Source organism: Gouania willdenowi, chromosome 1, assembly GCF_900634775.1.
Source record: "Gouania willdenowi chromosome 1, fGouWil2.1, whole genome shotgun sequence".
In the NCBI taxonomy this organism is placed as follows: domain Eukaryota; kingdom Metazoa; phylum Chordata; class Actinopteri; order Blenniiformes; family Gobiesocidae; genus Gouania; species Gouania willdenowi.
This window is the reverse complement of record NC_041044.1, coordinates 18,818,679-18,838,629: the sequence shown is the minus strand read 5'-3', so window position 1 is coordinate 18,838,629 and position 19,951 is coordinate 18,818,679. Positions and strand designations below refer to the sequence as shown.

The window sequence follows — 19,951 nt, the reverse complement described above, 5'->3', positions numbered from 1 at the left end:
AAAAGCCACATGTTGAGCATCACTGACTTAATAACAGCTTCCATGTGGTGCCACTGATAATGTAGTGGGCTGGTCTGGACAGAAAATCATGCGAGTCAAACACCAACTTTCACAGATGTTTTAAAATGAAGAAAAAGTCCTTAAAACTGACCAGCAAAAGCAGTTAGAAATATGTTTTACATGTTTATCAAAACCTGTACCTTTGAAATTAACTGGACCATATCTGTGCATTAGCTTTGTCCTGTCATCGTTTGATGAAATTATTCCCTTTGTGAAAAAAATTATCCAAAGGTTTGCTTTATTGAACATGAAGCCTTCACACACACAACAAAAACAGACGACTGATGTGCTTGAAATGAAAAAGAAAACCCCACATTTTATTGCACTTAAGTTATAAGAAAATAAAATTCTAAGTGAATCAAACAAATACACAATCCCTTTAAAGTTTTTCCTCTGTCTGTTTTGTTTTTGCCAGGCAGTTTACATAAACTGAAAAAAAAAAAAAACACACCAGAGGCAAAATCTGATTTCTCAAACCAGATCATAAATTAAAAACAGGGAGAAGACAACAAGGAGAGCAAGATTGTTTGCTTTTTTCTGACTTTTTTTTTTGTTTTTTTAATATACAGTGTTATACCACTTTCACAGTTCAGCTTGAGTTGTGACTCATGGAGATTGAGACGTTTTCTGTTTGGCTACAATGTATCTGTTCAGGATTTGTTGCCTTTTGTGTTCCTTTCTTTTTTTTGGAGGGGGGGGGGGGGGGATATGGACTGCAACACATGTAACACTAAGACTCCCAGAACAATCACACACAGTACAGACAGATTTCCGTCACTCACGTGTTTGAATCCACACGACTGCCAGCTTGATTTTTTTGTTGTTGTTTTTTTTTTACTTTTCCTCCTTTGCCGTTGCACACAGCTTTTTGTACATTACCCCATAGAACAGGCTGAAAGAGCGATGTCCCAAGGAATGTGTTTACAATTTGCCCATTAACACGCTATGACACACTCATGCACTCACAAGCACTCACGCCAACAGTGTACATCTCTCTCTTTCCTTTCTGTAGGCGACCCCGTCAATGCCTGTCGGACACGCTCCCTCCTGACAGCCTCGTAGAGGCACGTTTGGCTCAAGTTTCAGTGGCAAGAACAAACAAACAAAAGAGGAAAAAAAAAATGTGTGTTGGGTGTTTTTCTTTTTGTCTGAACAGACAAAGTTTAATTTGGAATTTTGCCTGGGACTAAAACGTCTCAGCAAATAAAAGTTCCATCTCTCCTTTCCCATTCATCTAGCAGCATAAGCACAGTTTGGCCACTGGGGGGAGGGAATTGTGTGTGTGTGTGTGTGTGGGGGGGGTCACTGGAGGGGGGTGTGGGGGAACCAAGAGGTTCAGGAGCATTAATCCACACACAGCGCTTAGAGCAAAATATATTTCCTCTGCACAGCGCTGGCATCAGGGAAACCACACCAGCTAGACTGAAAACATCCGAACAGCATTGATGTCAATGTGGAGACTGAGCTCCATACCCAAATAATTAAAAAAAAAAACTTAAGTATAAAGAAAAACTGAACAAACTGCCATCACGGCAGCAAACCTTAATGGGACTGGTTTCTAATACTGGGATTTTGGTGCTGATGGCAAGAAAGACAAAAAGTGATGTGAGAAAGCATGAAACTCATTGAAATTCACAGTTGTGGTTGTGTGCCAAATTGTGAAAAACCAAAAGAACAACAAGAACAGGGGAAATGGAGTGATAATAAACGAGCCTGAACCCTCATCACTTCTCAGATTATTTTTACATGTTTGAGTGTGCCTGGAAAACGTCCTCCATCCTGACCTACGGTCTCTGATTAGTCTGCAGAGTGTGTTTGTGCATGTGGTGATGGTGGGGAGGGAGGGAGGGAGTGTTTAGCAGATGTCTGTGTGAAGGAGGGACACTGTTGATTTTAAAAAATATTATATCTCTGTACATCACAAAATCTGTCGGACTTGAGCTAAACCAAGTCTGTATGACACCAACCCCCCAGTAGGAGAGAGTGGCTTTGAGGAGAGTTCAGTCGTAAGCAGCCGCTCCTCCTCTTCTTCTTCCTCCCGACCGATACCAAACAGAGGCCAATCGGGCCGTGCCGACTCTTTGGCTCGTTTCCAGCTTCACCTTGCACTGGTTGTGGGGGTTCAAAAGCAGTGGGGTGCCAAACTGTGAGCCTTTAGGTGGAGGTAGGAGGATGAAGGTGGAGGACAGGACAGTCCACTGCAGACAGTGATGCTATTGGTTGTAAGAGTAGGTGATAGAGTTCTGAACGTGTTCCAAAGCCCCGCCCTGTCCCGTCCGGCCCCGCTCCTCCGTCCCTCCTCGGCATTGTTTTGCTCTCGCTGTTCTTTCCCCACAGTGACGTCTCACTTCATGTCCACGTCAAAGTCCAGCACCAGCAGCTTGGTCTCCTCTGTCCCGTTACGGCTGCCCACTGCACACACCAGTTTGGTATTTGAGGCCCGGATGCGCCACACCACTCCACCACTGCCGCCACTCTCCAGGGTCACTAGGTTACGGATAAACTCGCCCGTCTTCAGGTCCCACAGCTTGACCGTGCCATCATCAGAACTGGTGATGACAAAGTTCTTGTTGAACTGGAGGCACGTGACGGCGCTCTGGTGCTTGTGGGGACCTGGACACACACAAAGGGTTTAGGTTAGATACTTAAAGTTAACATAAATACTAAAAAAACTTTGATGTCTCTAGCTGTGTGTCGTTCGTTAAATTATGACACCTATGTTGGCATTTTTGGGTTAGGTGGAGGGATCTAGTGGGATTAGGCTAACGAACGGCACTTAATGACAGCCTTCATGACACCTTCATGCTAATGAAAGTTGTCATGTCATAATGATGACAGCGTAATGTCAGCCTTATGTATAAAACTTCAAGTAAAATGTTACCTAAAAGCAATATATCTAAAATTTGACAAAGTATAATTGCGCTTTGAACGCGTTTGCATTGAAGGCTGTTTTGGGGAGGAGCCTCGTATGTTTTCTCAGAGAGAAGTGGTCATGTGACCAGGTATGTCCCGTTCTGTGACATGTAATTATGGGAAAAGTGTTTTCATTGTGCTTTTGCGATACATTTCAATGTCGAAACATCTGAAACCATTATGTAAAACTATTTATACTATTAACTATTACGGTATAAAACTATTCTGATTCCGAAATACCTCCTCATGAAAGCGTAAAAACGCTTTAGCGATATTTGAGTGTTTTTTTTTCTCCAGGACTCCGGTGTTTCCATTACCAGTTTTTATTACGCTATTTAGATTTTGTTCATTTCCAAGGGTAATGGAAACCCAGCTAGTGAAATTATAACACCTTTTTTTAGGTTGTGAGTGGGTAAACAAGTGATTTGGAGATAAAATAACCTACAAACTCTGAAAGAAATTTAATACAGAATAAAACAGAGAACTTGTTTCTTTACTGCACTGAAATTCTCCCCCTACAGACAAACTGCAGTGGTTCTGTCATCGTCATAGAGGCCAAAAAGGGTGTTCTCCACCTGTGTGTGTGTGTGTGTGTGTGTGTGTGTGTGTGTGTGTGTGTGTGTGTGTGTGTGTGTGTGTGTGTGTGTGTGTGTGTGTGTGTGTGTGTGTGTGTGTGTGTGTGTGTTGGCTGCAAAGCACAGTCGCTGCAGTAGGATGTTTGTAATGCATGGACGTAGTCGGCTTCCAAATGGCAGCGTTTCCTCTACTGATAATGTGAGTCAGTGCTGAGGGGGCACCACTCTAAACTGACGCACACCAGGGTTTGGGTCAATTATAATTGTAATTGATAATTAATTTAAACTATGGTGTAATTATGATTGTTAAAAATATGCTGCTGTCATAATTGTAATTCAATTGTATTTGAGTTTAGATAACTGACTTTGTAATTGTCATGAAAATTCCATAAAAAAATGTTTTATTATTTTTATTATTATTATTATTATTACAAGTTAACGCTAAATTGGGGAACCATGTTACAGTTCTATGTACAGTTCTACACATATGTAGTTAATAATTATCAAAATATGTTTCATATCAAGCTTTCCCACATTTTACTATTAAAAACAAATAAATCTAGGGATATACTGACAAAAAAAAAGGCTCAGACAACCACACCAAAAATAATAAAACCTATATTTTTATTTATTAGGAAGCTTAACAAGGTAACCAATAAATAGGAAAGAAATTAATTTAGGACCCATTAACATAAGATATGCTAACAGAAAGCTAACACAAGAGGAAGGTTAACTTTTATTTCTCTTATTTATTTCAGGCTAAGTAATTGTGATTAATTGTAATTGAAATTTAGTAATTGAGAACGTAATTGTAATTGACTTTGAGGATAAAAACATACATGTAATTTGATTGTAAAATGAAAAAAATGCTGGTCACTGTAACTGTAGACGTAATGGTAACTGAAAAATGTAATTGGCACCAACCCACACACACACACACAGGTTAAAGAAACAATCTCAATGTAAAGGATATTGTGACGCAGTGATTTAAGCCGACACAAACAGGAAGCAGGATCGAGTGTTGTGTAAACAAAGCCTTGTTTTATTCAGACAACCAATTTATCTGTGGCGTCACCATCCATTCCTCTCACACGTAACATTCATGGCAGGAATATTGTGTTTAGTTGTGTTTCAAAGCTGCTGTTATTTACCCGAGGATAAAACAGTGCTGTGCACCAACCCCCAGCATGCCTTGTTTCTGCTCTCATCATTACCACAACAAAGAGGTCCAGCATGTCATTACCTATGCTCTCTTCATCTCTACAACGGCGTCCTATTGTCTTATCAAAACACACTCATGAATGACAGAAATTGTCCACTGACCTAAATGTATGACCTACAAAGCTCCCTGTTGCCCTCAGTCTTTTACTGTAGTGGTCTTTTCTTTAAAGGACACACACACACGTCCTCTCACCCCGTTCTATCCCTCCCTTCTCTTCAGGCTCTTACTGGGGCATCCTTTTGTTCGCCTGCAGTGTCTGTCGGATGTTTGTGGGGTTGTACTTTACTAATGAGAGCATTTAGAGGTGGGCCACTGGTGTCCGCTGCTGCTGCTATTCAGCAAAGGATTTCCAACTTCCTGTGAGGCTCTGGAGCTGCTAATGGAGTTGAAGTATTCAAACAGACACAAAGGAAATGAGAGTGTAATCAGGAGCAGCAGGCTCGCACGGTGTTAGCGCTGCCACACACACACACACACACACACACACTCATTCAGTCGGGCTCATAATTGGACTGTTAGCATTAACATGGGTTAAATACTGTGCGTTTGCAGGGTCTCCTAAAGGCTGCAGCTGCTGTTATTCCACATTGATGAAGACATGGAGTAGCCTGTCAAAGGCTCGGCTGAGACTTCTGGGTAAAATCAAACATTTCCTGTTTTTAACCACGTAGAATACATAATATAGAGTAACCAAGTTACCAGTGCAAATGATATGCATCACTGGAAAAAATGAAAACAACACAAGTGATTAATGCTTCCAAATTTGTCAACATAGTTCATGTGATCGACCATTAAAATGTGTTGACGGCATTTTTTCAGTCAATGCTTCATTTCACTATTAAACGCCAATTTATTTTTTACCTCGTTAGAGCCCGATATGCAACAACGACCCAAAACATAACAATACAAAATGTAATAAAACCCAAAATGTTATAACTGATCAATGTATCAAGATGAGCCCAAAATGTAACTATTTTGTTTTGCCTGGCAAACAACAACAAAATATTCTTCCCCTAATAGTGAAATAATTGTATTACATCATACTTTCAAACACTCTACATCCTTTTTTTAATACATATTTTTGTTGTTATGTTAATACTTACTGGAAATTACTGGGCAGTGTAAACTTTAGAGGTCGTACAGATTGTTATAGCTAGCAATATACTAGAAAAACTGCATTTTTGTTTATTTTTTAATGTGAAAAACATCCTATATGTATGTTTTCTTTTGTTGACGTTATAATTATATTGTTTACATTAGTCATGGTACAGGTGACATTTTATGTTTTCATCCATGAGTTATATTTAAAATAAAATAGACAAAAGGTAATAAATTCGTGATCTTTTTCATTAGATAAGATGAGTCGAGTAATTGAAAAATGAGTCGAAAGATTTGTCGTTAAAAAATGAGTCTAAAGGAGGAGCATTTCTTTCACAGCAAACTGTAAACAAAGTACATCACACTAGTATTAATTGTTGTTATTCCTCCATCATCTCATGTTTATTGGCATATATAAAAGACAAAGACCTATGATATTCCCATTTTTTTGCTTTTAATAATGGTTAATTCATCCATCGAATGTGCAAAATGTGCCACATTTCAGTTTACATGATACAATCCCTAAACCACTTTCCTGTAATTCGTCCCAACCTCCCTCACCTTGCAACGTCTGCAGGCACTGGCCCGTCTTGATGTCCCAGATTTTGACGGTGGAGTCTGCGTTGCCTGAGACCAGGATGTTGTCTTTGAGCTCCATCCCGCTGGTGAGGGACTGATGTCCTGTTAACGTGTGGATGCAGTTCCCTGTCTCCACGTCCCAGACCCTTATGGATGTATCCAGTGAGCCACTCACCACATGGATCCCATCAAACTGTGGAAAAAGTAACTTTCAATCTCTCTGAAATCTTTGTGCTTGTCGCTAATAAATCTCACAACAACAGCACACTGAGCTGTATTACAGTACCTAGCACCAAACCCATTGAAATTAATGGCTTATTGATCTGTGAAAGCATTTCTGTTTGTCCCGTCATCTTGTAGGAGCTGCATTAACGTTTTAAAAAGGCTAATGAAGCTACCAAGTAGAAAAAACAATCAATCAAAGACATAAACCGCCTTCGCTTTGAAGGTTGTGCAACCACAAAGTGCACTGTCATCACACGAATGATGAGAGGACATCTTCAAGGAGCCAGTGATGAATAGACAACAACAAAATGGCATAAAAAAAACCAACCTAAAACCAAAACTTCTACTTTAAAAGGTGTGATCTTTAGGTTATTGGTGTGAGGGTGAGGGTGTTTTACCTGTAATGAGTACACTCTGTTGGTGTGGCCCTGCAGCGTGTGGAGACAGGTCTCCGTCTCGGGGTCCCACACTTTGACCATAAAGTCATAGGCACCGCTGACCACCCTCCGTCCGTCGTACTGGACACAGCGCACCGCTGCCACGTGGCCCATGAGAACATGTAAACACTGACCTGTCTCTATATCCCAAACACGAAGTGTGGCATCGCGTGAGCCACTGACCACCCTGCGAATGAAAAGATGGCAAGTTAGGTGTTTGACGCCGTTGGTCAGGGGTTAAGAGACGGTGAAGGATTGATGGGAAAACATTTCAAAGCCCTGTGTAGCTTTGTGTTGATCCGAGCTTTGTACACATCTAATCTATACATCCACTCCACACAACACATTCATACAGCTGCAGCTAAAGGACAATGATGAAGGAATACACATTTTCCTCCACTCCTCCAAAGATGAATCACCGACAGACTCTAATTCAAGTCCAAACATGAACAAACACACACCTATGCAGTTACAACAGACGCCCTGTGTGGTGACTTCACCGAGGAAGAAAAGACGCATTACAGGTTTTAGAAAGAGAAACACTCGGAGATTATCGTTAGGACTCAATTTTAATGTTCCACTAATAACTGTAAGAAGTCCATGACTTTTTTTTGTTACATACTGTCAGTTAGTTCCCAATAATATGACTTTTTAGTTCTAGCAGCACTGTGGATGCAGGCCTAGCATTTAGTCCTATGTATTAATAACCTACAGGTCCAAACACACAGATATCAACCAGTTATTCACTGTCCGCCTGCAGCACAACGTTTCCACTGAGTGAGTAATCAAATGCTACACAAAAAGCTTAGTGGGCCCAAAGGCAAAAAAAGCACTTTAAGACTCCAGAGTGCGACACCCAGTGAATGAATGAAGTCCCAGTTCACTTAAAATGGCTCCCAGGGTCTATTTAATCGCTAAGAAGCCTCACTTTCATACATGCTGCCCTCTTTAAGACCTGGAGCACTGCTCTCTTTGCTGGATGAGTCGCACGTTACAATTCCACTGCTGTCCTTTCTGCTGTCTTGGAGTTGTTTCTCAGAGATTGAAGGTTTGTACATCGATTTGTTTCACAGATTATGATATGTGGATTATTTGTTTAAAATCATGTTTGATGTTTTCAGGATATTATAGGTTTCAGGCCAATGGAAAGTTAGCATCCAAATAGTACAAATATGTGTTTAAAAGATTCTATTTAAAAAGACATTGAAGAGCAAATGCTTGTTTTACAAAACCGGCCTTAAAAAAACGTAAAGGAATTAAAGTTTTAAATCAAGTATGTGCCATGTTCAGCTAGTCAAAAAGCAATGAGGCCTGATCAACATTATTTTAACCGGATTAAGAGGCTCGGTTCAGCTGATCCAGGCTTTACAAATAAATCTATGAACTAGTTACACTAAAGAGGGAAAGCACGTCAAGGGACTGTGAAGAGGACTTAACAGCTGACCAGTATACAATGAATATTAAACATGTCTTCAATGCTCGGGGGAAAATACAGTTTCATTTATGCTGGAAAAGCATCATCTGCTATTCAGGCAAAAGAAAATGACTATAGATCTATTTGGTTTTACCTGGATTTAAACACATTTATTCAACCGTTCCATTTTATTGGCAACATTGAGTTATTGTTCACACATTGCATTGTGGGGGTTTTTTTTCACACTAAAGTATCACAGCTAATCGGCAAACCTCCAAGAGCATCTTTAGATCTTGAGAGAAACAATAAAATGCAAATTAGTGCAATTAATGATGGAAAAGTGTCGCTTAGACATTGAACAGTGAAACTTAAAAAAAAAAAAAAAAAAAAGAGAATCAAGAAAGATTATAGAAATATCTGCTGTTGTGCCTATTGACATAAACAATGGTTGCATAGAAACTTAACACTTGTCATTAGGACGAGCTACTCACCTCTTCTCGTGTAGATGCATGCATCGTACTGTTGAGGTATGCCCATAGAGGGTGTGGATACATTCTCCCGTCTCAGCGTTCCACACCTTGAGCGTGCGGTCGGTGGAGCCGCTGATGATGATGTTGTCTCGCATCTGGGATGACCACACGCCTCCTGTGTGGCCCACTAACGTCCGCAGACACTGAAGAGTGCAGAGAAAAACTCCATCAGTTTTCACTAGTAAGACAATGGTTGTGAATTTCAGCTCATGAACATACAGTATATACTGTACATCTTAAATCTGTGGACTTTCTGCTACTTTTAGGACTACTATTTAGACTTGCTAGAGTTGCCCACTGCTGTTTTTAGCTCATTTTTTGTTTTTTAAATAAAGGAATAATAATTTGAAAAAGATGACTGCAATCATAATAAACATCCATTTAACATTTCTATAAAATATGAAAAAAAAAGAGGTCAATTCACTCTACGCAACAGCCTTTTAATCCTCATTAAAAATGCAGACATGGAAATCTGATTAACTAAATTTGCATCATCACAGTTTGTTCGACATGGATCAGATGGTGCATTTTTTTGTTTAGAGAAAAATTCTGCATGAGAGCTTTAATTTCCCTATCTTTCTACAGATTGTCATTCATGTTATATCATTAAAACAGGGAAACAATCCAAGCAAACAAGCCCCAGAGCTGAATAATGTTAAAGTCTCCAGAATTAGGTAGTAGTGAAGGTTAACACAAGTAGTTAGGACGTAATAGCCTCATTTTATATCAAGACATAATGAGAGGATGGCAGACAAATAAAAGGGAAATGCTTGTTGAATGTTAAACAACATTTAATATCGTAACCGAGTGATTTCCTGACACTGGTAAGATTTACTGTAGGACTCCCCCAGGCCCTGGTAGAGTCATGCTCGCATGTTATGCAAGCATAGTCGGCACATTTCCACAAAGAAATTTAAAAAACTAAACGTCTTAGGAGCAAAAGTTCACCAGCACCTCAGCTAAAACATCTTCATTAAAAAGAGATTATACTATGGAAGAAAAGATTAATCAAGTCAGTAATTGACTCATTCTGAGCCAAAGCTTTAGGAAGTGTTCATGAAGGGAGGATTAAACTAAAAGAAAGCAACAAACAACAAAAAAACCCAAAAACCTTAACTTCAGCGGCTCATATTATTTCAGTGAAACACTTGCAGACCTTATTACTAAGTAACGACCTAGTTTTAATAAGAGTGGGGGAAAGCCTTAAATGAAAAGTGCTCATTATAAATCCTTGATTGCCCCACAGCATGAGTTCAGGCTGCAGTCATTTATATAACAATGAATTAAAACGCAGGACAAAACAAGCAGAAAAGAGGAAGCAGTTTGTTCTACATCTACTACGGAACAGGGAATCTAGTAGATAATTATTGAACTGTTTACAATTTTAATGAGTACTACAATTAACTTTTTTAATTTCTTACTCATTTAAATAAGTTGGTTATTTTGGGTAAAACTCATTATCTGATCTTAAAAACTATTTAAATAAAGCAAAATGATGATTGGACAGATTTTGTTCAGCTGTTTTAAAGTGGCTGGTCTGTTTCTGTGTGTGGTATTTTGAGCAAGTTTGGAGATATTTTTCTTACACATCAGAGCACAAATGTGAAAAAATTAATGAATAATAATAAAAACACGTTTTGTACTTGATAACATGAAAAATCCAAAAGAGTAAAAGTCAAAATCTTTCTGCTGATTGACCCACACTGGCCTGTAATTCTTTTCTGACTAAAACTCAAGGGAATGGATGGGGTTCAGCTGTAGTGGGAGACGTTGTGCTTGGCTTCAAGTTGAAAGATTAGTTTGAACAGCTACAGACAAACCAAGGTCAAACAATTCACTATTCAAAGAATTGGCTTCAGTTTGGAAATTGGATGGTATAAATAATAAATTTAATGCAAACTACGGGAAATTGATCAAATTTTTCAACTTGGCCTTATTTGCAATTTCTTACATGTACGCATCTCGTCCTCTATGGGATTAAAAACTCTAAAAGCATGAAGTCTAAAGAATAGGATGCGTGATCAGAATACAGCATCCAAACTAGAATCAGATTTATTATTGATATAACTCTGAGGCGTGTTTGTAAAAAAAAAACATGTAACAATATCCAGTGCATCAGGATGTCTACCTGAATACAAAGTGGTAAGGAAAAGCTGCAGAGCCAGAGGATAAAGCCACATTGGCTTTACTCTAACCATCACAACATCAGAATGAAAAAGAATAAAATAATGTGTGCCGACGGTGTCCACCGCACGACCTTGGCTCAGTAAACACGTAATCGATTGGATGCAGGCCCACATTTATACAGGGTCTGCCATATTTTTTGCACCCCATGAAATTTGAATTTCTACTCTTGCGTTTAACAAAAGAACGAATCGTTCTCCTGTTTGATCACGGTAAGAACCAATTACTCTCAAACCTTTTAATGCGTTTCCTTAATAAAACCTTTTCTAATTTATTAAGTCCAAGTGAAAGAAAAAGAGTAAAAAGAAACCTACAGCTATGATCAAAACATAATTGAATTTTTAAAAAGGTGGTCCAACATTGAAGCAACAAAGTGCTGCGACAATCTGTGAGCCTTTCTCTATTAACACAGTCTAACCACTGCCTTTCTTTTTTACTACTGCATGTAAAGCTGCAGCAAAAAAAAGCTAGTGTGGTTGCACCAGCCTCAGCTATGAATACTAACACCCAAGGCAGACATGGGCTGTATAACCAATTTGGAAAAAATGGATAAATAAGAGAAAAGGAGGAGTTAGATGAGTCCTGCAGGGATGTGTTTCATATTGTAGAGGAAAGTCTATCTCGCCATATTGATCGATACAAGTTACCCTGCTGAAGGAAGAAAAGTGTTGGACGGTCGCGTACCTTTCCTGTGATCGCTGACCAGACTTTGAGCGTGTTGTCGTCAGAGCCGCTGACGATGCGGTTGCCACAGAACTGGAGGCAGGTGATCACGTGATCATCGTGGCCTTTAAGCACCTTTAGAAAAGACAGAAGAGGAAGAATAAGTGAAAGGGAAGAAGTGGAGGAATGCAGAGCGACAAAGCAAACACATCCAAGGACAGTGAGTCCAGTGCTTTACTCGTCACATGCTGCAGGTTTGCACACAGCAGTGCCTTGTGTCTGAGTGTGCACATTTTCACCTACTGCATCACTGATTTTGCAAGCTCAGCAAATGACAGAGCATGCCACATATGCTACGAAGCACCAGGAGCAGATGAATCTCATTCTGAAGTGCACAGGCCTAAAATAACCTGCAGTGTGAGCGCTTCTTGCTTCTAAATTAAAGTACGCAGATAAATGGAAGCTTGAAACTTTCTTGCTGCCAAGAACAAACTGGCCTGCAGCCTGATGATGCTTAGGGATCTGTGGTGTAAAGTACAGCCTCTATGCAGAAACAATCAGCATCAATGCAAGCATGTGTCACGCTTAATGAGAGCCGTTTTAACAGAACCAGACAGTGTGATGTACCAGATTTATTTCTGTGATATACGAGGTTACTGTATTCATTAGCTAATCACTGGTTTAAAAAGCAAAGCTACCTTAGGTGATTTTAAGTCCCCTCTTCTCCAGTTCGTGTCTATTCTGTGCTGCCTGATGTAGGCACTTTTCCAGGGGCTGTGAGTGAAGCCAGGCTTGACTATTTTCCTCTTCTTCAGGAGCAGAGGTTCATCAATACCTAATAAGAGTGAGACAAGAGAGAAGCTTAATAAAGTTTCTTTGAAATTAAAAAGTATATCTTAAGATATAAAGACTCACCCTCTTCCCTACACTTCTCCCTCCACAGCAGGTTATCCTCGGCCAAGATTCGCCAGTAGCGACACGTCTGTGCTGCTTGGAGGAGGTCCTTCGGTTCCAGGAATGACAACACGTACAAAGCCAGCTGTTGAAAGATGAAGACAAAAATGTGTTAATGGCAGCAGAGACACACAAACATGAAACAACTAGAACAAGTTACATGAGGATAAAGGGCCAGTCATTTCTTTTGAATGACTAAACTCTGAGGCACGTTAAGAAATGTTTCCTTTTCCGAGTGGAAGTTCCTTTGGCTTTCCACAAAAGAGCCTGGGTCAGTCTCAGACACTGCAAATCATCTAAAAGCCGGTCTGAGCCAGCAGCCAATTCCATGTTCGTGGATAGTTCTGAAGCTTAAAAAGCCCTTTGAACAGAAACTACTTCAAAAGACTATGCGTGGCCCATTGTGAAACCTGGATTTAGTTTTAATTCTAATCCTACAGTCCAGCCTAAAGATATGTTGTTTAAGTTTCCAAAAAAAGCCTCCTCTAATATACTTCCAGCAGCTTTAGCACAGATGAAAGATTGTAAAACAAAAAGAGATCAAAGACAACAAGATCAACACATGAAAAAGCACTTTGTGTGAACACACAGTTTGTATATTTGGCTTTGAAACACCTCGAAATCTTTCCTCTTATTGCCTCACTCTCCCCGATGCTGCTGCCACCACTATCACCATCATCACCATCATCATCACAGCTCATCCGAACACCTGTCAGATATTGTCTCAAGTATTTGAAATGACATTGCTGTGATTCGAAGCAATCTTGTGTGATTGAAAAAGAACCGTGAAACCAGATTCTCTGCATGGCAAATGTTGCAAACAAGATGCCCACATTGGATGATGATGCAGTAAACTGAGTGAGAGGCTAATGGCTGGGAGGAGGACTGTCCTTCCTGTGGCTGATCAGGTCAGAAGAAAGTGAAGATAATGCCTAAACACTCACCTCTTTGGGCAGCAGGGAGATGAAGTCTCTCTGGAACTGTGGCTCAATCACCTGCATCATATGTTTGACCTGTGTTGGCTCACAGCTGTCAATCAGCTCATCCAGCGCAAGCAGCTTCTCTGGGCCAGTCCAGCTCTGTTTGGGTAAAGAAATGAACAAAACATTTTAGACCCGTGTTTAAGGTTAATATGTTATGGTTTCATTTATCAGCCTTCCTTAGAGGCATCTAGTGATTACTTTAATGTATTCCTACAAGTTCATTTTTACAGAAAGCAGTAGATGCTATGATGCTTTCCTTATGAAAGAACTTGTATGGATACATCAAAGCAATCACTAATGCCTTTGAGAAAGACTGACAGTTGGCAGTAGAAACATGTCCAGAGAACTTATTTTCTGAAAAAAAGTTTTCTGAAAGTAATGAAATCTTAACATATTTTTTTTTTTTTTTTTTTTTAAAAAGACAAAATTATGTGTTTAAGGTTAGTCACAACTTAAATAGAAAATGTTGGCAGTTGTGTAAATAAATATCTACACAAGATGATTAAGACCACAAAAGTTTGTTGTAAACACATTGAAGATTAAAGAAATGTCTGTATTTACACAACTAATCAAGAGTAAAAAATGGGAATTAATACTACACTATGTGTTTAAATCAAATACATACTCATGACTCAAATATTGAGGTGTAAAATGCATGTCTGCATTGGTTGTGTGAGTCACAAACAAGAGAGGATTTGAGTTTATTGCCTGTCTGACTATAAATTAAGATATGGCCCAAAGGATGTGTTGGTTTATGATGCCCCGGCATTATGGGCTCATGTCAGTTGTTATGATCGGATTTCACCATCTGCAATAACCAGTGTGAGAATAAAGCTCAAAGAGAAGAAGTAGTGGCTTGGTTTGTTCCGTTTGGTTTGTGTAGCATCGTCGTCCCTGCACTGTCTGTACAGCTGGGTGTTCTCTTTTGTCTCTGTGTTCTTTTCAGACTTTTAAAGAGTAGTTTACCATGACAGGTGCGCTCATGGAGATAAACACGGCCAGGAGAATATTTATTATGCATTCAAATCTGGGTTACAACACCAAATATATAGAAAACGCCACTCGCTGCCCTATAGCTTAACGTTGACTTGTCTTTGTGTGCTTGTTTTGTGTAGGTTCTTTGATTGGGGCACCTTGAGCGGTATGTTGCTCTATGCCATGTCTAACGCGAGAATGTTCCCTACGTGCGTTCCACAGCCGCACAGACTTGCTGGAGGCAACCACTTTTTTTTTTTCCAGCAGCCAACGGAATATTTTAAAATCAGGAAGCAGTTTTCATCAACGTCATTATCATGTTTTCCTTTCTTAGACATTCAGTTGCTCAACCGTTTCTGCAAAGTAGCACCAGGAGTACACATTTAAGGCAACAGCTGCAGTTGTTTTCCTCCAACATGATTACAGGCTATGAGGCAGGGTGGAAAATTTGGCACACACAAACCACCTGTAATTTGGCAGCTAAAAGCTTCAGTGGTCCTGGTTGCGAAGGTAATCAGGGGGTTTAGAGACCTCATCCCTGAGGGAAGATCATGCAGCAGCTACTTATGTGTTGCATCGATTTTCAGCCATTTATGGTTGGACGCGAGTACCGACAGAAACATGAGCATGAGCTGTTGTCCCAACCTCAGGAGACAAAGCTTCAACCCTTCATGTTGGGATACAATGATGCACCACTGAACCTCCTGCGCTTCAGTAATTCATTGAAAGCATCATTTTAAAATTACATTAGTTTTTTGGTTCATGGATTCAACCATCCTTTTAAACAATAGGTGTATTTTATTCTTTCTGTGCATGTTCTCATCTGAAAAAAAAAAAAAAAAAAAAAAAAAGAAACAAAAATAGAAACAAATTAAGCATTTTTATGCAAACACCAAGCTTTAACAAACCCTTCACTCTGCAGCAATGCTGGTTTACTTCTTCTTTTAGGAATGAATATATATATATATATATATATATATATATATATATATATATACAGTATGTTCTAATCATTTGGCATGTATAGAAACAGCTGTGAACATTTTTGAGTCTAGAAGAAATGCTAAAATAACCTGAATATTTCCTTACAAAATGTTTTTGGTTATTAAACTCCGTCTAGACATGTCAGTTAGCTTTCTGCTGCAACTTAAATGGTTCTGTATGATGGGAGCTCTAAAATCTGCGATCAGTAACACCACTTGAACATGCAAAGAATCCGCCTGATGCAAAAGAGCAAAGCTCTTTTAATTAAACCAATCATTTTTGATGAGCTGCTGACAAAATTACTCAAGCAAGACATTCACGGAAACACTAAAGTGTGTTCAGTAAAACACTAGCATGAAGGCTGAATTCATCAAGCCTCAAAAAGAACAAAATAATGAAGATTGGAGAAAGGAATCCCTCAGCTTCAGTATTTAACATCTGACAAGTCTATCTTAGAAAAGTAATGGGAATAAATTGTTCAAACCATAAATGTTTACAAATGAAATAGAGCATCACCTTTGGCATGTGTGGAAAAATAGACAAATGCTGTTTAAACAAACTTTAGATGTGCTGCCAGATGATCTTTTAATACTTATAAACTCAGATAAACTATTCTTCTCTTGCCAATCCTTCTGCTAAAGTCATTGACTCCCAGCTCTACTTATATATTCAATCTAGACCTACCAATATACTGTAAATCTTATTATCACAGACTAAAAACCAGAGACGGATATGAATACCCTTCAGATATCTCTTACTAATCCTTTAATTCAACAAGTGACATTTTTCATTCACACGCATGTCCTTGACGTAACCAGAAGAAGTCAACGTTCTCGTGGTGTTTCGTTAGCCAGAGCTTCACATTCACACAGGCTAGGACTGGACTGGGGAATGTACAGAATGCAAGTTGGAGGTTTGGTAGCCAAAAGCTGGCTGTCAGGGATAAAAAAAAGCAGGCCAGGCCCAGGAATATTATATTCATTAAAAAGAATAACATGAAGGTATCAAAGGTTTGCACAGCCAGTCAAAGATAATGGGTTTGAACTCTCTGGAGTAATGAAATCTATGGCAACTAATTACATGGACCCCATCAAGGCTAATGTTTAAATGACATCAGGTTTTCATTACGTCTTAAGCAATTAGCATTTGAATCGAACATAAGATAAGAGACTTGACAAATATGCATTTGTACACTGATGACAATGTTAATGTGATATATACATTCTAGAAATAGTTATTGAAGTATCTATCTATTTATATTAGTATACCATGACTGTTGATATTGATAGTTATTGAGAGTAAAACTGTAGAAACTAACACATATGTAGTAACACATGGCTTATGTCTAAAGTCTCCTTCTGTGACCTCATAAATCTGCTTTTTATCGTATATGTACGACTAATCCCATCTCCATCCAGCAGTGCCCATGATAATGTGCTGGGCTATGAGAACATGGCAGCAATTATTACAGTGACTGTGTCACCCTGGATCAGGCTTTAAATCTTCTTTCTGAGGTGTTTTTGCTCGAGAGTTAAAAGTCGCCTGGAGGGTAAAAGGAAAAACAAAAACAACGCGGCAAAAAGGTCACCTGAAATGTTCGGAGCCATTCCTGGAGCCCAGTGGGTGGCTGGATTGAGGTGATGCGTCGCCTCTGCTGCCCCTGACTGTTGGCTGTCCTGATGTGGCCGAATGTGGTGGGTGTGGATGGACACGGGACAATTCCTGTCGGGCTGCAAATTATAAAGAAAAACAGTTCAAAAATAAAGACAATCAATTAGAGATAACATTTATAACCGATAGAGAAACTCTTAACTTCAAAAATAAAGTGTTTGACAGCACTATCCTAGAGTTCAATGGGACTCACTATGAGGATTATTCATGTAGGGATGCTGAACGTGTATATTTACACATTTGGTTTTTAATTCTGATCAGAGGGTGGGACTGTCAGTAGATTAGGTGAGATAAAAGCAATTGCTAAGCTTAAAACATCTGTATTTGCTTTTTTTTCCCTTTTGAAACAAAGAATTCCTTTTAAACTTAAAGAAAAAAAACATGTAGATTTAATATGACCTGCATTCCTAAATCACCATTTATTACCCAGTGAGGTGACTGCGCACAAAGGATCTGATGCTGTTAAGAGAATAAATCTTTAATCTATGTAAAATTCTCTGTACAATCTATATGTTCCCAAGTTGCTTCTCTTTAGCTTATTGATATGTTCCACAGCAGGAATGGTGTCCCAGCATGCCTTGCAGGTTACTTTACAATAATTAGTTAACATAAAACATCAAAAAATGATTTGATACTGTTGACTTCAATGCTTGTTGTGTTCATCTATTGGTGTATTACCAAAAGACACATTAAATGTGTCCAGTTTTCTATTGTATTACCAACACTCAACCTTGCAGAGTTGCTATAATGCTACAAATCGCCAACCACTGACCCTCCGTTTTCTACCAACCCTCAATAGTTAGTTAAACCTCATCTACACACTAAAACAGTGCACAACAGAACGCAATCATAAATAAAAAATACATAATCTTGCATACCTGACAGTTTAAATAAGATTAACACTAACTCAAAGACTAACAAACAACATAAGGCCTTGCATATTGTTGTGGTTAAGAAACAAATTTAAATCACATGTAATTTAAAGTTTTCCTGCAGTCCTAAGAAAAGAAAGTGCTTCCCTTTAAGTATCATATTCCTATTATGCAGCTCCCTCCTGGTTTATGTGAAACAATGCATCAGAATTAAAAAAAATATATAAATGCAAAAATATTCCTGATGTTGAACCAAAACCAGGCAGCCAGAACCAAGACTTCATTTAGCTCTTATGGCTCATTAACTAAGGTGTAATTCAGTCTGTTCAGGCCTCAACATCAATGTGGTGCTAGGACGTGAGAGGCAGCGCAGGTCTTCAAAGAAACTCATTCCCTCTCATAATATACAGACAGTGGTGGAAAAATGTCCGGCGTGCACACCAATCGCTTGAGACTCTGTGAGCCGGCAGCAAAATAAGAGGCCGGGGGTCGATTTCACTATTGATGCATTTTTAATGTGAGACAAAGCTGAGACGGAGCCGGTTACGTTGCAACATTTACTGTTAAGTGGCTGTGTTCGGTTTGAATTTTAATGTTGCTACATGCGAACATTAAATATTCAGGGAGGAGAAACATCTGGGACTTTGGGCTGACTGTTGCGGATAAAGAAAATGAAGCATCCTCCAGCTGGTAAACACATGCAGCATCTTTGATTAGAGCTCTTCAAATTCTCTCTTAAGTTGCAGCCTAGCATGAAAATAACACGATGGAGCTTATTTCAAATGTTATTTCTTCTGAAAAACCTGTTGACCCTCAGGTGGTAAACAAAGGCATAAAGCTGCAGAAGAAGGGCAATTAGAAGAAAGTTAGTGTGTGACAGCTGTGATCATGCATTAATGGTTTACCTTGAGTACTCCGGGCCTTTGCAGGGCTTTTTTCCTGAAGGGAAAGGTCGAACCTCGGGGCCATGGTCCAACTTTCTCTTCATCTGTGAGAGAAGAGAAAAAAAACAAACAAGCACAAGCTTATAAGCAACCACAGAATAACACAATGGGTGCACAAGGAAAACTAAATTACTATAAAACAATTTTCCTTTATTGATTTCCCTTCCAGAAGCGTTCTTTGAGTGTATGAAACATTAAAAAAAAAACATAAGAAGTTATGAACAGCAGTCCTAAAAGAGGACGCCAAAAACAGAAGTGGAGGCAGAACTTCTCTTTTTCATGTGGGACTGTTAACATTTTGTCTGAATCGCAGCATAATATAAAACAGATGCCACAGGCCTGAAGCTAGTTAATGCAAATGGAAAATTAATCTTTAATGCAGACTAGAGATTCAACTTAAGATGTTCCTTAACCAAGCAACAATTTACAACTGCTCTGTGGGAGCAGCAGGTTAATGAAATAGGATATTAAATAAACACTTTGTATGTTCGCTTTACAACACCGTGATTAAATCTTTTGATAATTTCCCATGTTGATGCGACATGTGAACAGAAATCTCTCAGCAGCCAGACACTACAAATTATCCAGAGGCAAACATGCTGACGCCCAGCCTCCTAGCGTTCAGCACGTCCACGCACACAGAAACCCACTGAGTAGAGCAACTGTTA

At 39.2% G+C, this 19,951-nt stretch overlaps 1 protein-coding gene across 5 annotated transcripts in view; it reads right to left on the bottom strand.

Annotated features, from left to right (window-relative positions):
• Positions 1–613: 613 nt before the first annotated feature.
• Positions 614–19,951, bottom strand: part of fbxw7 (F-box and WD repeat domain containing 7) — a 114,605-nt gene continuing 95,267 nt past the window's right edge. For all 5 annotated transcript variants that reach the window (XM_028442924.1, XM_028442990.1, XM_028442975.1 and 2 more), the window contains 10 exons: positions 19,245–19,327; positions 17,385–17,526; positions 13,799–13,933; positions 12,816–12,939; positions 12,599–12,735; positions 11,922–12,035; positions 9,015–9,196; positions 7,071–7,296; positions 6,430–6,640; positions 614–2,673 (listed from right to left, as the gene is read on the bottom strand). In XM_028442924.1, coding sequence (XP_028298725.1) covers positions 2,405–2,673; positions 6,430–6,640; positions 7,071–7,296; positions 9,015–9,196; positions 11,922–12,035; positions 12,599–12,735; positions 12,816–12,939; positions 13,799–13,933; positions 17,385–17,526; positions 19,245–19,327 — 1,623 coding nt within the window. In that variant the 3' untranslated portion in view covers positions 614–2,404. The remainder of the gene's footprint in view (positions 2,674–6,429; positions 6,641–7,070; positions 7,297–9,014; positions 9,197–11,921; positions 12,036–12,598; positions 12,736–12,815; positions 12,940–13,798; positions 13,934–17,384; positions 17,527–19,244; positions 19,328–19,951) is intronic.